Below are 18,220 nucleotides of genomic sequence, written 5' to 3' on the forward strand. Positions count from 1 at the left end.
GGAACATTGGAAGAGTAAGCAGCACGTAGTGACTTAAGAATTCCAAATGGACACTATACTGTTTCTCTGGAACTAACCTTCCATCTTTTGTTTTTGCCTCAGTAGAGGAGCATTTGAATGCTGCAGCAGATTTTGGCACTGATCAAAGATGACCAGCTTTTACTTGTCTATCCTAGGTTATCAGGGCTGCCTATAACCAAGTAAAAACAGTTGCTCAAGGAAACCTTTCTAATACAGATGTCCAAGTTGCGAAGTAAGTTTCAGTATTAATGTTTCATGTTTCAATTATTTGAAAATTGTATTTTTTCTAGTTACAACACTATTGTAATAAATACACAAAAGGATTGAAAGGTACAGAAAAGTATTTAAAAGGAAAGGGAAATATACTCCTACCCCCTAGAGATATAATTGTTAACATTTTCATTATTTTCTTGACCATTTTTTGTTGTTGTTGTTGTTGTTGTTTTTGTGGTATGCGGGCCTCTCACTGTTGTGGCGTCTCCCGTTGCGGAGCACAGGCTCCGGACGCGCAGGCTCAGTGGCCATGGATTAGCGGCCCAGCCGCTCCGTGGCATGTGGGATCTTCCCGGACCGGGGCACGAACCCGTGTCCCCTGCATTGGCAGGCGGACGGTCAACCACTGCGCCACCAGGGAAGCCCCTTTCTTGACCATTTTTAAACATAATTGTTAATATTGTATATATACTTGTTAATAAATAATACTTTAGTGTTTATTGTAGAAGTTGAAAATTACAAACAAAGACAAAAATTACTTTTCATTCCCTACCAATGTTGCTTCTTTTTTTAACATTATAATGCTGTTTGCATTTATTCCATTTATTTTTTTTACCAAAAATTTGTCATAAACAATTTTAATTGGTGTGTCAAAATATACTTGTTGGACATTTTCAACAAGTTGGCAGTTGGAAATTATAAACTATGAAGAATATCTTTGGGTTTTAAAACATTTTTGTATTTCATAATACTTTCTTGGTATAGATTCGCAACTGGGCCAAGAGTTATGAACACTATAATAAAAGACAGTGCCTTAAAATATACATTTGTGTTTATGTAATATTTTTATTTTTATATTTTGGAGACACCATGTTGAAAGGTTTTACCAGTTGATAAGCACATCATCAGTATATATGATAGTGCCTGTTCTGCCATAACCATTGGCAACTTTTTCCTCTTTACTGATTTGATAGACCAAAAAATATATCTGATTAAAAGATTGCAATATCTGTCTCCTATTTGGTGATTTTTAAGTTCCCACTGTCCTCATTGAAAGTGCTAACAACACCTCTTAACTCAGTAGCTCTGGGAGTTTCTCTAAAAGAGACAGACTTTGGACAGAGTTGGAAGTCAGCTTGCATTTTCATACAGGAGTTTAAAACATTTAAATTTGACTCCATCCATTTAGGACAATTCAGAATGTGAATCCTAAAACTCCAGAGGCCTTCATGATCATTTAGTATTGCCCACAAAGGAAATATGACAGGGTGAATTACAACCCAGGAGGGAACAATCTTGTACCATTTCTGTTCTCATTAGTATTATTGCTTTTGTTATACTGAACACACTAAGAAGTGCATCTCTCAAATAAGTACAACACAATTTATTAAATATTGTATACATGGAACCAAGGATCGATAGGATGCAGCTCTGCATGATTGCATCAGAAACAAACCTTATAATAAATTGAAACAATGGATAAGCTTAGGAGAAATCTGTTTCAAATCTTATTTATTTAAGAAAATGTATTTTCTTAATAAGTGTGGCACAGTTCTTACCAGGTACAGCAACATTTAGAAAATGGAATTTTGGTTATTAATGTCAAGATACATTTATTTTCTGCCATTTTGATGGAGTTGATACTTTTTTTGTAAGGTTCTTAGTCCTCCTATAGTGAAAGAGAGAAGGTGAGGTGTCATTGCTGAAGGGACAGACTAATAATCACTTGGTAAAGTTTATTGCAGGTAAAATCTTTTTTCGATTATGTGGACAGTGTGGTAAAATTGCTACATTAAATTGTAATTATGTTTAAATGGAAGTCTTGCTACAGAGTGCCAAGGAGATTAGTTTGAGTTAAATAACTCAAGTGCCTTATTGAACATTACTTTCTTTCTGGGATAAGTATGAATTAGATTTTGTTTTATTTCAGATTCATGTTTTTGTGCCCATATTTAAGCTGCAGGGACTTATAAGACCTATACTGTCCTTCCCCACTTGCCCTACTCTCAGTGAGACAAATCCCAGCACACAAATGGACTGGGCGTGGGGTTAAGGGAAGTTATATTATCAGCACACAGCATTCTGCTAAAGGGACAATGAGAAGAGCCCACATAGGGATGTTCTTTAATAGAGATGCCTAAAACCATCACCAAAACTGTATCTAAAATAGTTGGTGAATTGAAGAAATAGAATGGAGACCTTTAGCACTGTAAGATTTCAAAGCTGTTAGTTTGCGTATTTACCCAAACATGTTTAAGGGTTTGGGAACATACTTTGCCTTGCTCTATTAAACTGGCGTCTGCCTTAGTTACACACCTTTTATTGGACAGGAACAAGCTGAAAGCTGGGTACCTAATGTCAGTGGAGTCTTCTGAGGGTTTCCTGGATGAAGTTGGGTCCCAGGCTCTAGTTGCTGGTTCATATGTGCCGCCATCCACAGTCCTTCAGCAGATTGACTCGGTAGCTGACGCTGATGTCATAAATGTAAGCAAATGAAAATTTATTTAACATCAAATAACTTGTCCTTAATGATCCAGTTTCAGAAGGAATGCGTAACCTTCCTTGGGCTGTATATGCTGTTCTCGTGGTGTTTGGTGCCTATGTACCTGGTGTGGAGGCAGAAGGGCTCATCCCCATATCTGCAGATAGCTTCCTTGTCAACTCAGGGTGATGTATCTTCCTCATGCAACTAAATTACCATTAGGTTAAACCATTTTAAATTCTTAAAGGTCAAGAATAGTCAAATATTGGCAGTTTCATACAATTCAACCTAACTGTCGAGTTTGGTATTTTCCTCCTCACTCCTAAGAAATAAACTCTCTATCCTGCCAATCTTTCGCAACCTACCATATCAAGATTTTCTTTAGTCTTCTCAACCTAAGACCTTCTCCTGCCCCTGCTCTATTTTTTTTTCACATATATTGTTCCCTATAAAATTGAGTTGTTTTGAGGGCAAGGACTATGTCTTATACCTCTTTGTATTCCCTGCTATGCCTAACAAGTACATGAACTACAGAATGAACCCCAAATCAGTCCTTTCTGTATTAAAAATGCCAACTCCCCTTCCATGGTCGAGGTCTTAACCATCTTCTTACCAAGGGGTCTCCCCTTGGGGATAGAAAAAAGAAGCAGGCTATTTTAAGATAGCAACCCTGACTTGATTTCACTTGAACCATAAGTTCATCATTACATACTCTTCCAAATGGCTGTCCTCATTTTATATACCATTACTATCATGTGAGTCCAACCCAGCTGCCTGCAACACTGTCTCTTTATTAAAAAAGCTGACCTGAGATTATGTGGGACTGCTCCTCGTGGTATTGCACTTAACCTAAACAACCAGCCTTTGGACTCAAAGTAGCGGGATAAAGAATACTAGGATATAAAGTGTAACTTTTAAGTTAACAATCAGTTTATTTTTATTGACTCAGACTATTTGCCATTGCAATACCAAAGCAGGGAAGTACATCTCTGCTCAAGGAGACTCTGCCCTGTTTTGCAATGTCAGAAGGGTTTTCCTTTTCCCTCTTTAACAGCTACGCTCATATTTAGAGCACCACACTTGCTCAGTCACACATAGGATGAAATACTCAAAGGAACAGAAGTTTATCTACTTGCTTATTTCTATTAACTTTCTGTCTTATTTTGTTTGTTTACTTAAAGGCTGCAAAGAAGTTTGTTTCTGGCCGGAAGTCAATGGCAGCAAGTGGAAATTTGGGGCATACACCTTTCGTTGATGAGTTGTAGTACTGAAACACATATTGCAGGAAAGAGCGGAACATTTTCTCAACGCAGAGCAGCAAGTATGTGAAAGTGAAAAGTCTCTAATGTAACATTTATCTTTTTTTCCAATGAGATGAAATATCATAAAGCATAAATGCAGGTAATTGTTCCCAGCTGACCTAAAGTCAATAAAACATTCTGTTTAAATGTTTTTCTTGCGTTTTTCCTAATCAGTTAATCAACAAGTATTTGTTACATGCTGAGTTTTTGTTTTAGATGCTTTAAAGGAGAACAGGAATATAATAATAAAGTATAGAAGCATGAGAAACTATTAAAAATTAAGGCTAAGTGGCTATCAGAGTAACTATTTCCAGATTATTATTGGTGGCTTTTTAAGATAAATGCAGTTAAAAGTCTGTCTTCTTGGGTAAGAATAATTAAATGGTCTGGGTTTTACCCCCTTTTTTGCGAAAGAGTTATTTGAAAAATATAAATTCCCTGCCAGTCATATCCTGTATTCGCACTGCTTTATTTTATGTTTATCTTCACTGTGGCAGAATTTTGTGGGTTTTTTTCCTCACCTTCTCCCTCATCTGTTTCTATCCTATCTCTTTCAAGTAATTAACTATCAACCCAACATTCAAAGTAACAGTAGGGGGACTTCCCTGGTGGTCCAGTGGTTAAGAATCCACCTTCCAATGCAGGGGACACGGGTTGGATCCCTGGTCGGGGAACTAAGATCCCACATGCTGTGGGGCAACTAAGCCCGAGTGCTCTAGGGCCCATGTGCCACAACTAGAGAGCCCTTGTGCCGCAACTACTGAGCCTGCACGCCACAATGAAAGATCCCACATGCCACTACTAAGATCCCACATGCCACAACTAAGACCCAGTGCAGCCAAATAAATAAATAATTTTTTTTTTTAAAAAGGTAAAAGTGGGGCTGAAAAGGGGGGAAAAACTAATGTGAACAACTAGTCAAAAATCTCTCATTTCTTTTAAGTAGGGCACTTGAAGTTTACAAACGAGAAACTAAAGTAAAATGTGATACCTTAAAGAGTAAAATTCTCTCCTGTGTTTATACATTCTGATATTGGGTTCCTCTGCTGCATTTTCTAAATGATGAGACATTCTTCTCAGAAAGGAGGGTCTTAAGGATCTGAATAATTGTGAGGCCTGTGAAACCCCAAGGAAATCTTTGGATATCACACTGAAGAAGGTCTCTAAAGGCTTTACAACACACTCGTGAAAGAGAAATGTTAAGTCTGCACATATTCCTGTAAGTATAGCAAACGTATACATGGCAGTGCACAAAAAATGGGTGTTTTCAAGACAAATGCTCCTGTGGTCACAGATTTGCAAACTGCTGCCTAACCAACTTTTGATACAGGTTCACTCTTGCCATTTTCAGCATGGGCATAGTCTTCGAGCCAAAATGCATCTGAGGTGGAGGAGGCCGAGGAGGAGGAGGAGCTTTCGTCGTCTTGCTTCACCATTGTCCAGTATGGAGAAGGGACGCTCACTTCTTTCTTGTGGTCTTTGTGAATCATCACGTCACAGTTACTGTCTTTTCCTACACTAAAAGTACAGTTCTTCTTTTTATATCCATGCCATTCTCTAGAGATAGACATCGGTCTCCTTGCAGGGTAGTGCCCAGTGGACTGTGGATATTTATAGTACTTAAGTCTTTTATCTAAAACTGCATCTTCATCCTCGTCACTGCTTGTGAAAGAGTCATCTTTTGCCTCCTCAGTTTTCTTTGTTGTGCTGAAATGAGAAGAATAGTGAATGAAATGGATTCTTAATGTCTGAACACTCATTATCACCTAAGAGATGTCTTACAACCTGCTTTGGTTCGTAAAAGAAAGAATACAATTTAGCTTTAACACTACCTTTCTGTGTTATTGAAAATTTTCTCTTTGTAAAATTACCTTTAGGGAATTCCCTGGCAGTCCAGTGGTTAGGGCTCGAGCTTTCACTGCCGAGGACACAGGTTCAGTCCCTGGTAGGGGAACTAAGATCCCACAAGCCGCGAGATGCGGCCAAAAAAAAAAATTACCTTTAAATTTGTTTCCATTCCTAAATGGAAATCAAATTCTGCCCTAGATTATTTCACATTACTTTAAAAAGCTTTGCACAGACTTAAGCCAGACTATTGACCAGAATATTAGCAGGCCTTAACGGTGGGTTAATTTCACTTCACACAGAATGACAGGTCAATGTGGCCATCTCCTCCACAGAACTCAGTTTTCATGGGTCACATGGGGTCAGCAATAACAGAATATTACTGATTTCCAAGGGGATGTCCAGAAATAATGGCCCTCAAAGATCTTCAACATGCTAATCTGAGTCTTTTTTTTTTCCTCCCCTGAGCATCATTCTTTGCTTCTCATTTGGGTTTACATATGTGGATCTGTAGAATACCCTTCTATCCAGATGTCTCATCATTCACTATTCCACCTCGCTGTTGCCATGCAAAAACTTGTAAAGACTTTTTTTTTTGTAATTTGCCAACAGCAGGTTTCTTGAACTTTTCTAATGGCAGCACGTGTGCCTGCTATTATTTTCCTGAACAAATGCTGTCTGTTACCTGCTACCTCTCATTCTGGTGCTGGATTTGCCAGCAGATCCAAAACCAGACCTTTGTAATTATGAACCTCGGTTACTTTCTCTGTTACTTTCTGTGCTGCTAATAGGAAATAGATTTCTTCCCTACCCCAGTCCCTCCAAGCTATCAGACTTACTGGTGTTTTCACTAACATCCTTGGAGGCCTGCCTGTTTTATTTGCTCCTAAGCTTTTGAAGCTTTTCCTAAAGTTTATCTCTTCTGGAAATGACATTTGGTATGGAGTCAATTTTACAAAGGGCCACTAGTCTTAACTGTACTATTTTCTTTTAATCCTTGATTTAGTGCTGTACAGGGAGATTCAGATCTCAGGGCTAGAACAGTTTGCCTTCAGAGTGCAAAGGACATCCTTTATAACTGTATTAGATAACCATGAAGGACAGGCAGCAGAGCCAGGTTCTTATTGAACTGCATTAGATAGTAATGCCACAAGCCAGCAGAGGTCAGGGTTAGCTGGAAACAGTTTTTATATGACTAGGCCTGCCCAGAGCATCATATGGAATATTCTCTCTGTTGTGCACACAGTGCTGTTTGCTCCTGAAGGAAGTCATACCAAATAAGCCTTTTCCTTCCACTTCTGCCCCTTCCCCGCCCCCTTCCACATAAGATGCTAAAATGCCTTAGCTATAAGCACTTTGCTTAATTAAGAAAGGGATTCAGAACATGATTGATATTGTTCTTAAGTTTGTGGATTTTAGCCTCATACTTAAGTTGTGCTGTTCTGTGTTTGCTTTTGAATGGTCAATCTGCCATCCTTAGATTTTTAATATTCTGAATCTCAAACTCTGCTTAGAACATAGTTGTTCTATAAGCAAATGGTTAAGAGCTCAAGTTCGGGAGCTGAACTCCCCAATACAAGGTCCACCAGCTACGTGTGGCTGCTAAATTTAAACTGGTTAAACTTGAATAAAATTTAAAATTCCTCAGTTACAAATCTTGACATTTCAGGGCTTAGTAACCACCTGTGGCTAGTGGCTACCACATGGGATAACGCAGATACAGAACATTTCCACTATCACAGAAAGTTCTTATTGGACTTTGCTGCTCTGGAGACAGACATATACCACTTAGCCCTGTGGCCTCTGGCAAGTTTATACACTCTATTGGCTTCAGTTTTCTCATCTGTAAAACAAGGATAAATAAAAAGCATTGGCATGAGGATTAAAATGGTATAATGCTTGTAAAGCAGGGCCCACCACATAGTAAGCAGTTATCACTATTATCATTAATGATTTTTAATCAAATCAGGATTGGTTTAGTTATTGGGAATTTTTTCCCCAATCTGTACCTCATCTGAAGGGGACAACTGCCCAGCTCTAGTCCACTGTCACCGTGTGGGAATGCAAGCCCATCTTCTAGTTTTTTCAGGAGAAACCAGAGATAAAGACTCTTTGCATGAAAGATTTGTAAATTTAGCGATTCATATATTTTTTTCATTAAAAATTTTTTTGAAATACACAGAAAAATGCAAAAAAGTTAAATGAAAAAAATTATAAATACCTTGGTAGCTACTGCCCAGGTCAAGAAATAGCATATTACTGCCCCCTGGAAAAGCCCCCCCGTACGTATTCTCCTTTCTCTCTACAGTGTTTAAAACACTGAGGGAGGGCTTCCCTGGTGGCGCAGTGGTTGAGAGTCCGCCTGCCGATGCAGGAGACGCGGGTTCGTGCCCCGTTTCGGGAAAAAAACACTGAGGGAGACAAGCAAAGCACATCTGCTGGCCATATCACTTCCTAGGGCCACAAATTGGAGTCTAAAGTAATGTCTATGGAATATGGGCCATTTTTTAGTCTTAGTAAAGTCCCTAGCCATATTTCTTTGAGCCCATCCTAATAAGCAAAGGTGCACAGCTGTAGCAACTGGTGGTCAGGAATCTGGTCAGAATTAATAAGGACCACTCTTGCATCAGAGCACTGAATTTGTCATTTAAAAGGGAGATGGGGCTTCCTTGGTGGCGCAGTGGTTGAGAGTCCACCTGCCGATGCAGGGGACAAGGGTTCGTGCCCTGGTCCGGGAAGATCCCACATGCCGCGGAGTGGCTGGGCCTGTGAGCCATGGCCGCTGAGCCTGTGCTTCCGGAGCCTGTGCTCCGCAATGGGAGAGGCCACAACAGGGAGAGGCCCACATACCGCAAAAAAAAAAAAAGAAAGAAAAAGAAAAGGGAGATGGAGAAATCAAGCACAACCCATAAATTTCTGACTTCTTTGACTATGTGAGTGTTCTTCCACTAGGACAGTGGCAAGCTGGCTTTTGATTTTAGGCATAATGAGTTTGAGGGGTTTATGATACATACAAATGCAGATATCAAGTGGGTGTTTATACAAGTTTGGAGATAATACAATTTGAAAATTATTAATTTATGGATACTAATAGAAACCACAGAAATCAAGGAGTTTTTTTTTAACATCTTTATTGGAGTATAATTGCTTTTCAATGTTGTGTTAGTTTCTGCTTTATAACGAAGTGAATCAGCTATACTTATACATATATCCCCATATCTCCTCCCTCTTGCATCTCCCTCCCACCCTCCCTATCCCACCCCTCTAGGTGGTCACAAAGCACCAAGCTGATCTCCCTATGCCATGCGGCTGCTTCCCACTAGCTATCTCTTTTACATTTGGTAGTGTATATATGTCCATGCCACTCTCTCACTTCATTCCAGCTTACCCTTCCCCCTCCCCGTGTCCTGAAGTCCATTCTCTACATCTGCATCTTTATTCCTGTCCTGCCCCTAGGTTCTTCATAACCATTTTTTTTTTTAGATTCCATATATATGTGTTAGCATACAGTATTTGTTTTTCTCTTTCTGGCTTATTCACTCTGTATGAAAGTCCCTAGGTCCAGCCACCTCACTACAAATAACTCAATTTCATTTCTTTTTATGGCTGAGTAATATTCCATTGTATACATGTGCCACATCTCTGTCCATTCAACTGTCGATGGACACTTAGGTTGCTTCCATGTCCTGGCCATTGTAAATAGAGCTGCAGTGAACATTGTGGTACATGTCTCGTTTTGAATTATGGTTTTCTCAGGGTATATGCCCAGTAGTGGGATTGCTGGGTCATATGGTAGTTCTATTTTTAGAGAAATCAAGGAGTTTGCTTAGGAGATTGAGAGAAGAAAGCCAAAGATTAAACCTTGAGGAACTAACTCCAAGGTTGGGTAAAAGGAGATCAAGAGGAAGTGACTAGAGGAAATAGGAAAATCATGGGAGTATGGTATCCCAGAAGCCTGGGGAAAATGATGTTTCAACCAGAGTTGAGTGTACAGTGTCTAATGCTGCTCAGAAGCCAAGTAAAATAAAGACTGAGAAGAGTCCACTGAAATCAGCAGTATGAAGGTGACCCTGGGAAAAAGGACTCAGCCAAGGCCTGCACTGAGGGGGGAAATGGTGTCTCCTGAGGAAATGGCAAAGTCTAATACAGCTCTTTCAATGGGTTTGGAGTCAAGGGACAGGGCAGTGGCTGGAAGGGAAAGGAGAGGAGAGTGGAATTAGGTGGGGTTTGCTAAGATGGTAGAGGTTTTAAAAGGGCTTAAATGTTATTGGGAAGGATCCAGAGAGAGAAGTTGAATATGCCGGAGACAAATGCGGAAATGGGATTCACAGCACATGTTTAAGGGCTAACTTTGGAAAAGGCGGAGTCACGCATGTAGGTTTGGAGGTGGAGTTGCCATTAGATAGTTTGGTCTTTTTTTAAACTCCATGTCCAAGGCTCTTGCCTTTATCATTCTGCCTCATATTAGGTCCTACAGATTGTACTTTGAAAAGGACTTAGAAACCCACTAAATTGTGGCAGTGTCATCAATCCCTCCTACGTGGTCCAAATGATAGTTCTCTCATTAAACTAAGACTCTACTCTATAGACCCTGGGGAATTCTGTAGTATAACAAAGATTTCCTAAACTTAACTACTTACCGTGTAATTGGGAATTTGGTCTCAGGGATTAAATCATATATTTCTTGCCATTCTTGGGGTATGTCAATAAAATCTCGGTAAACCTTGATTTGTAGCACTGTTCCTATGGTGATATGTTGCAAAAGCTTTAAAAATTCTCGAAGAGTATATCCTAACACATTGGCATAGCCAACACTAATCAAAACATCACCTGAAAAAGGAAAAAAAAAATCAGTAAAATTAAGATAATGGTTTAAAAGGATCATACCGTTTCTGGCTTTATTATGTGATGTTTTTCTTTTCTTTTCTTTTCTTTTTTTTTTTTTTTTGGGTGAGGTATTTCATTTTATGGGTTCATATTGTTGGTTCATTTTGAACCAAAGCCAGGCTTCAGCCTTTATTTAATAAAAATGACCCTCTTAGTGACATAAGTATCCTTTGAATAATGGAGAATACATGCAAGATGTTTCTTAATAGTGTGGTGGTAGATATTGTAGCACGTTTTTACAACATTTCTAAAGTCCTTGGTGTGACAGAGGCTAAAAACCATTTATAATCTGAATCATCCTTTAGGATTCTAAAAATGTGTTTCAAGTAAAATAAATGGCTATTACTATTAAAGAAAAAACCACTTACACTAAGTGAATAAATGACCTACTTTCTATTATACCTGCCTGGCCATTTCCAATGCTCTCCACAATAAGCAGACCATATTAAACATCAAGCCTTTCAGTTTAATGTTTGCCCTTACATAGTATTCGTTGAGCAAGTAATTCTACATGAAACACTGGACAATTAGCATGCTTTAATTAAGTTTAAGCTATGTATACAGAGAGTATGTCAGCTCAAAGGGATTTGACAGCTAGGTCCCCTACCATAGCACAGTGCTGAACAGGCAGGGGAGGGTGATGGCCAACCATGGAGCTCCTGAGCCCCCAGCAGATAGGAAGAGAACCACATCTTGACAGCAAGCCCCTGGCCCTCCAAACTGGATGTTAAAAAGACCAATTATTCACTTGTACGCAGCAGCTAGGGCATGAACATGTAAACTAGGTCTAGTTATTTGTCAGTCTCCCTGGGTCACTGAACCTGGAGCAGGAGATGCAGAGAGGTGACAGGAGCACCCAGTTTCCATAGCCCTTTGTTCTCTCACCATTTTCCAAACCTGGTTCTCCAGGCTTTCTGGCAATTCTGTCAGACTCGGTGTTCTAAATCCAATGCCTTAACAGAACTTTTCTATTGCTTGTATTGAAGACCTCTAACTACTACAAGGGCATTCAGCAAGAGGGGAAGGAATACAGGGAAATTGCTTTTTAAGGACAGACTCACATTGGGTAAAATCTTAGTCATCAGCTCTTGCCAACATCCTGCCAAATGGTCATGGATACTTTATAGCTAACATCGGATAAAGTGACCCCAATGAGTCCCAAAGGATATGTTCACCTCTCTGTGCATGGGAAGCTAGAGACCCCTCAATCAACCTCAAAGACAGCTGAAGCCTAACCTCAGAGGAGAAAAGAGTCAAGATGAAGTACATTCTCTGATACTACTCCCCACTGTGCTATAACTGGGAATTATGCTGATCCCAAAGGAAGCCTCCAAGGAATGCCAAGGACAAATTTCCATAGTGCTAGATCCTATCAGAAACAGAAGTTCACAGTATTAAAGAAAATGAATACTTAGAAGGGTGAAGAAAACCTTCTACTTTGGTCTTTAAAAATAGCTGGGGCTAACTTCAGAATGAAACAGGGCTTCTCCTGGCAACCTGCAGATTGTGCGATCTAAAACTGTTCACCCTATGGAGGTTAATTAAAATGGTGGGGGGAGGAAGAAAACCTCACTGTATGAGCTTACTTGCCTAATCTTAAAAGGAGTATTTATGGCTTGTCATTCTGCTTAATTATGTTGTTAAAGGGTGACTTTTATCAAGAGGGCAGAAAATAAACAGCTTAATTCCCTGACCATCCTGGCTGTAAACCAGACATATCATTGTGTGAATGTGAGTAATCTGGCAATAGACATTAACGTTGCCTTTCATAAAGAAACACCAATTTGGTATTTATGAATATCAACATTATACATTTTCTTTCTGTTTTAATGGGCTATAGGAAGCACATTATATAAACTGTCTCGATTACCTATATTTAATCAACTTTGCAGCAGCCAAGCCACTACCATCTCTACACACTAGGCTGTAAATTCCATAAGCTCTGTGTGGTTAGAGACCATGTATGTCTGGCTCATCACTATACCACAGTGCCTAGCAGGATGCCTGCACAGAGCAGGCATTCAGGAAATGCTTATTGGATGAATGTGGCCTAGTAAGGGTGGTGACCAGTGCATGACTTGTATTTACCTTCAAAACTATATTAATTTCTCCGAGAAAAGGGAAAAAAAGCTATATTAATTTCTTAAGACTCTGGATATCAGAGTTTGCTAAAGCTATACTGGCCAAAAGGATTTTAAAGTTTAGCCAGAATAAACTAATTAGGAAGTCAAGATGAAGCCCTATTATTAAACACCAAAAAGAGAGAAATTCAAAGCACATGAATGAGAAATAAGGGGGCTGGGAGGTAATGGGGTCAAAAAAAAAACAGGTTTCATCACCTCTCAAAATCTCATAATCATTGTCAAAAGGACTGAGTTACAGAGTCTTTGAAACCTAGACCTTGAAGAGAAGTGGCTGACTTGTCATGAAGAGATTTGGGGCCCTGGACTTACTCTCTATTGAAATCTCTTTTCTAGTCAAAGGTATGGGCTTTCTAAGCAGATATGGTTTCACGTCTCAGCTCTGACCACCCACTTAGCTCTGTATTGAACAAATTACTTCATCTCTCTAAGGCTATATGTTTTGTTATCTACCTTCCAGGAGTGTTGCAAAGATTCAGTGAGATAATAGATGTGGAAACACCTTGCAAAATGCCTAGGACAAATACTCACTTGCTATTCACTTATCAAACAGACATAATAAATGTGCCAGTGCTGTAGGTGAGTCGTAGATTTAAAAGGTGAATTCAAGACTGCCTCTGACCTCCAGGAGCCCACTAACTGTAGCTCCACCAGGAGATTCTGTTTCATGTGCATGAAAGCATACTCCTGTCCCACTCTAGTGAGTGTGCACTCTGGTTATCAACCAAGCATCTGTCCCCTGACCCCAGAGAAGCAAAGGAGAACAAGCAGAAAAGGCCCTTGGGACCTGGCCTAGAGTTCTTTTGGTCTGGAACGTCCAGAACTCTCTGTCAGTTTGTTCCCCAGCACCATTTTCTACATGGAGAAAATGCTTTGGGTTTTAAGGTGAGGTAAAATTTTGTAATAGCATCATTGATCTACTTAATTCTTTAATCCACTGCTTCTAACCCTAGCTGCAATTAGAATCACCTGAGGAGCTTTTAAACCATGAACTGCCCTATCCCCAAAGCCAAACCAATTGAATCAGAACCTCTGGGGACATGGGGCCAAGGCATTTTTGTTTTAAAAGGTCTCCAGGCGATTCTAATAGGTAATCAGAGTTGCAAACCAGTGGTTTAATCCACTGGGGGCTCCTGTACCACAATCATTTTTGGTCAACAACAACAACAAAAAAGATACCAGTCTAAAGAATCTCTAAGTAAGAACAGCCTAAGAGAAATGACTGCCAGTATTTCCATAGCACTGTAGTCCTCAAAGCACTTTCATAAAGATTATCTCATCAAATCCTAGCAACTTCTGACAAAGGTGGTATTATCCCAATTTAGAGATGAGGTGACTAAGGCCAGGAAAGTTAAGGGACTTTGTCCAAGGTCACAGAACTAGAAAGTGGCAGAGCCTGGGCCTGAATTCAGGCCAGCTCCCACTGAATGGTCTCTCCTTCCCACCACCTTACCATCCCATTGTGCATCCCTGACTCCTGAGCACAGCACCAGGCCCAGAGTAGGCACTGGGAAAACGTCTTGAATTGGATGGAAAATTCATTCACCCAAAGCCAAGAGAAGAAGGGCAGTACTGACAAAGAGTGTAACAGAGAGGGTTCAAATCCCCACTCCTTGGTGTGACAAGGTACAAGTTACTAAATACCTGATTCCTTCTCTGTAAGGTGGTTTAATGTAGAATCTAATCAAGGAATTTGGTAAGGTTGCAGGATACAAAATTAATGCACAGAAATCTCTGGCATTCCTATACACCAACAATGAAAAATCAGAAAGAGAAGTTAAGGAAACACTCCCATTTACCACTGCAACAAAAAGAATAAAATACCTAGGAATAAACCTACCTAAGGAGGCAAAAGACCTGTACTCAGAAAACTATAAGACAATCATGAAACAAATCAAGGATGACGTAAACAGATGGAGAAATATACCATGTTCTTGGATTGGAAGAATCAATATTGTGAAAATGACTATACCCAAAGCAATCTACAGATTCAATGCAATCCCTATCAAACTGCCAATGGCATTCTTCACAGAATTAGAACAAAAAATTCAGATGGAATTTTACAATTCATATGGAAACACAAACGACCCCAAACAGCCAAAGCAATCTTGAAAAAGAAAAACAGAGTTGGAGGAATCAGGCTCCCTGACTTCAAACTATACCACAAAGCTACAGTAATCAAGACAGTATGGTACTGGCACAAAAACAGAAATCTAGATCAATGGTACAAGATAGAATGCCCAGAGATAAACCCATGCACGTATGGGCACCTAATTTATGACAAAGGAGGCAAGAATATACAATGGAGAAAAGCCTCTTCAATAAGTGGTGCTGGGAAAACCAGACAGCTACATGTAAAAGAATAAAATTAGAACACTACCTAACACCATACACAAAAATAAACTCCAAATGGATTAAAGACTTAAATGTAAGACCAGACAGTATAAAACTCTTAGAGGAAAACATAGGAAAAACACTCTTTGACATAAACCACAGCAAGATCTTTTTTGGCCCACCTCCTAGAGTAATGGAAATAAAAACAAAAATAAACAAATGGGACTTAATTAAACGTAAAAGCTTTTGCACAGCAAAGGAAACCATAAGCAAGGCAAAAGGACAACCCTCAGAATGGGAGAAAATATTTGCAACTGAAACAACAAAGGATTAATCTCCAAAATATACAAACAGCTCATGGAGCTCAATAGCAAAAAAACAAACAATCCAGTTAAAAAATGGGCAGAAGGGCTTCCCTGGTGGTGCAGTGGTTGAGAATCTGCCTGCCAATGCAGGGGACACAGGTTCGAGCCCTGGTCTGGGAGGATCCCACATGCCGCGGAGCAACTCAGCCCGTGAGCCACAATTACTGAGCCTGCACCTCTGGAGCCTGTGCTCCACAACAAGAGAGGCTGCGAAAGTGAGAGGCCCGCGCACCGCGATGAAGAGTGGCCCCCGCTTGCCACAACTAGAGAAAGCCCTCGCACAGAAACAGAGACCCAACACAGCCATAAATAAATAAATAAATAAATATTTTTTTAAAAAATGGGCAGAAGACCTAAATAGACATTTCACCAAGGAAGACATACAGATGGCCAAGAGGCACATGAAAAGATGGTCAACATCACTAATTATTAGAGAAATGCAAATCAAAACTACGATGAGGTATCACCTCATGCCGGTCAGAATGGCCATTATCAAAAAATCTAGAAACAATAAATGCTGGAAAGGATGTGGTGAAAAGAGAACCCTCTTGCACTGTTGGTGGGAATGTAAATTGATACAACCACTATGGAAAATAGTATGGAGATTCCTTAGAAAACTAAAAAGAGAACTACCATGTGACCCAGCAATCCCAGTACGGGGCATATACCCTGAGAAAACCATAATTCAAAAAGAGACATGTACCACAATGTTCATTGCAGCACTGTTTACAATAGCCAGGACATGGAACCAGCCTAAATGTCCATCAACAGATGAATGCATAAAAAAGATGTGGCACATATATGCAATGGAGTATTAGCCATAAAAAGAAACAAAACTGAGTTATTTGCAGTGAGGTGGATGGACCTAGAATCTGTCATACAGAGTGAAGTAAGTCAGAAAGAGAAAAACAAATGCCATATGCTAACGCATATATATGGAATCTAAAAAAAAAAAAAAAATGGTATTGATGAACCTAGTTGCAGGGCAGGAATAAAGAGATAGACATAGAAAATGGACTTGAGGACATGGGGTGGGAGAGCGAAGCTGGGGTGAAGTGAGAGTAGCATTGACATATATGCACTATGGAATGTAAAATAGTTGGCTGGTGGGAAGCAGCAGCATAGCACAGGGAGACCCGCTCAGTGCTTTGCAATGACCTAGACGGGTGGGAAAGGGAGGATGGGAGGGAGGCTCAAGAGGGAGTGGATATGGGGATATATGTATGCATATGGCTGATTCACTTTGCTGTGCAACAGAAACTAACACAGTATTGTGAAGCAATTATACTCTAATAAAGGTCTATTAAAAAATTTAAAAAAATTTTTTTCAATGTAGAATCTACCTCAGGGATTGCCAGGAAGGTGAAATAAGATCATGCTTCTAAATGTTAATGATGATTAATACTGCCTACAAAAGAAGAAAGCTTTATCCACAGAGAGCCATAAACGTTGGAGTGATGCTGTGCCTGTATATGAATCCCACCTGCTAGATGGGGGTGAACCTCAACAAGGAACTCAGTCTCACTGAGCCTCAGTTTCCTCACCTGTAAAAGGGGGATGATAATAGTTCCTACCTAGAGGGTTATTGTAAGAATTCAATGAATAAAAATGCCCAACGATGAAGGTTATACAAGTAATACCAACTGGCCTGCCCATTGAAAGCTCTCAAACAATGTCATCATTATCATTGTTACAATGAAACCTGAGTCTCCCTGAAGGCAGATGGGAGGGAGAAAGAGGTGGAGTGTTTGGGAGGCATGAGGAAAGCACAGTCACCTGGCTGGAGTTTTCCATCCCTGGCTGCAGACCCCTTCTTAATGAGGTGAGTGATCTGAAGGTAGGGCCCATGCTGGATGATGATCAGGCCTAATCCCAGGCTGCCCACAGTGAGTTTGGTCTGCTGAGTTTTGCTCAAGTTGTGTACAGATGTCTTGACCTTGAGGCTGATTTGTCTTTCTAAAAAAGGAGGGATTTGTCTTAGTCCTTCACCTAGACATCAGCATGACAGTAGAAAGCCAGACCCTTGGGGCGGTTACTCAACCTCTCTCTTCCTCAGTTTCCTCATCAGTAAAATGATGATAATAAAAATGCCCACTCAGAGGGTTGTTATGAAAATTAAAGGAAACAGTTAAAGGGCTTTTGCACAGTGCCTAGCACACTGTGAATATTTAATGAATGTTAGTTATTATTATCCATTCACTTAACAAATAGTTATTGATACGGGCAGTGTGCTAGGAAACGTAAGTGTTTCTTGCCCTCATGGATCTTCCAGCCTAGTGGCTGAGACAAATATCAATGAATGATGTAAACATATTTTGAACAACAAACTGTGACACATGCTATGAAGGAAAAGTTCAGAGAGCTCTGAGGGTGACCAACAGGCTAACATCTCCCGTGAGGAAGGTGGGTCAAGGCTTCACAGAGGAGGTAAAATCTGAATCGAGGTTGAAAAGACCAACAGGAAAGCTTTAAGCAAAGTAGTAGGATGGGAGAGAGCAAATTAGATCAAGATTCTGAGACAGGAAAGAACATAAAGGAGACCAGTAGGGGGCAGGCAGGAGGGGCAAAGGCAGAGCAGACAGGCTGCTTGGCAGGTTTACCTCACTGGAAAAGCTTAGAAGCAATTTCAGC

At 40.0% G+C, this 18,220-nt stretch overlaps 2 protein-coding genes across 2 annotated transcripts in view; one reads left to right on the forward strand and one right to left on the reverse strand.

Moving 5' to 3' along the window:
- UQCRC2 (ubiquinol-cytochrome c reductase core protein 2) overlaps positions 1-4,164 on the forward strand; it is a 35,390-nt gene extending 31,226 nt beyond the window's left edge. The window contains exons 12-14 of the mRNA XM_007466283.1: positions 177-253; positions 2,565-2,718; positions 3,898-4,164. Coding sequence (XP_007466345.1) covers positions 177-253; positions 2,565-2,718; positions 3,898-3,981 — 315 coding nt within the window. The 3' untranslated portion in view covers positions 3,982-4,164. The remainder of the gene's footprint in view (positions 1-176; positions 254-2,564; positions 2,719-3,897) is intronic.
- Positions 4,165-5,327: 1,163 nt separating this feature from the next.
- PDZD9 (PDZ domain containing 9) overlaps positions 5,328-18,220 on the reverse strand; it is a 14,739-nt gene continuing 1,846 nt past the window's right edge. Inside the window, exons 2-3 of the mRNA XM_007466284.1 lie at positions 10,503-10,692; positions 5,328-5,724 (exon numbers count right to left, since the gene is read on the reverse strand). Coding sequence (XP_007466346.1) covers positions 5,328-5,724; positions 10,503-10,692 — 587 coding nt within the window. The remainder of the gene's footprint in view (positions 5,725-10,502; positions 10,693-18,220) is intronic.

This window comes from Lipotes vexillifer, unplaced genomic scaffold (genome assembly GCF_000442215.2).
Source record: "Lipotes vexillifer unplaced genomic scaffold, Lipotes_vexillifer_v1.1 scaffold783, whole genome shotgun sequence".
Classification (NCBI taxonomy): domain Eukaryota; kingdom Metazoa; phylum Chordata; class Mammalia; order Artiodactyla; family Lipotidae; genus Lipotes; species Lipotes vexillifer.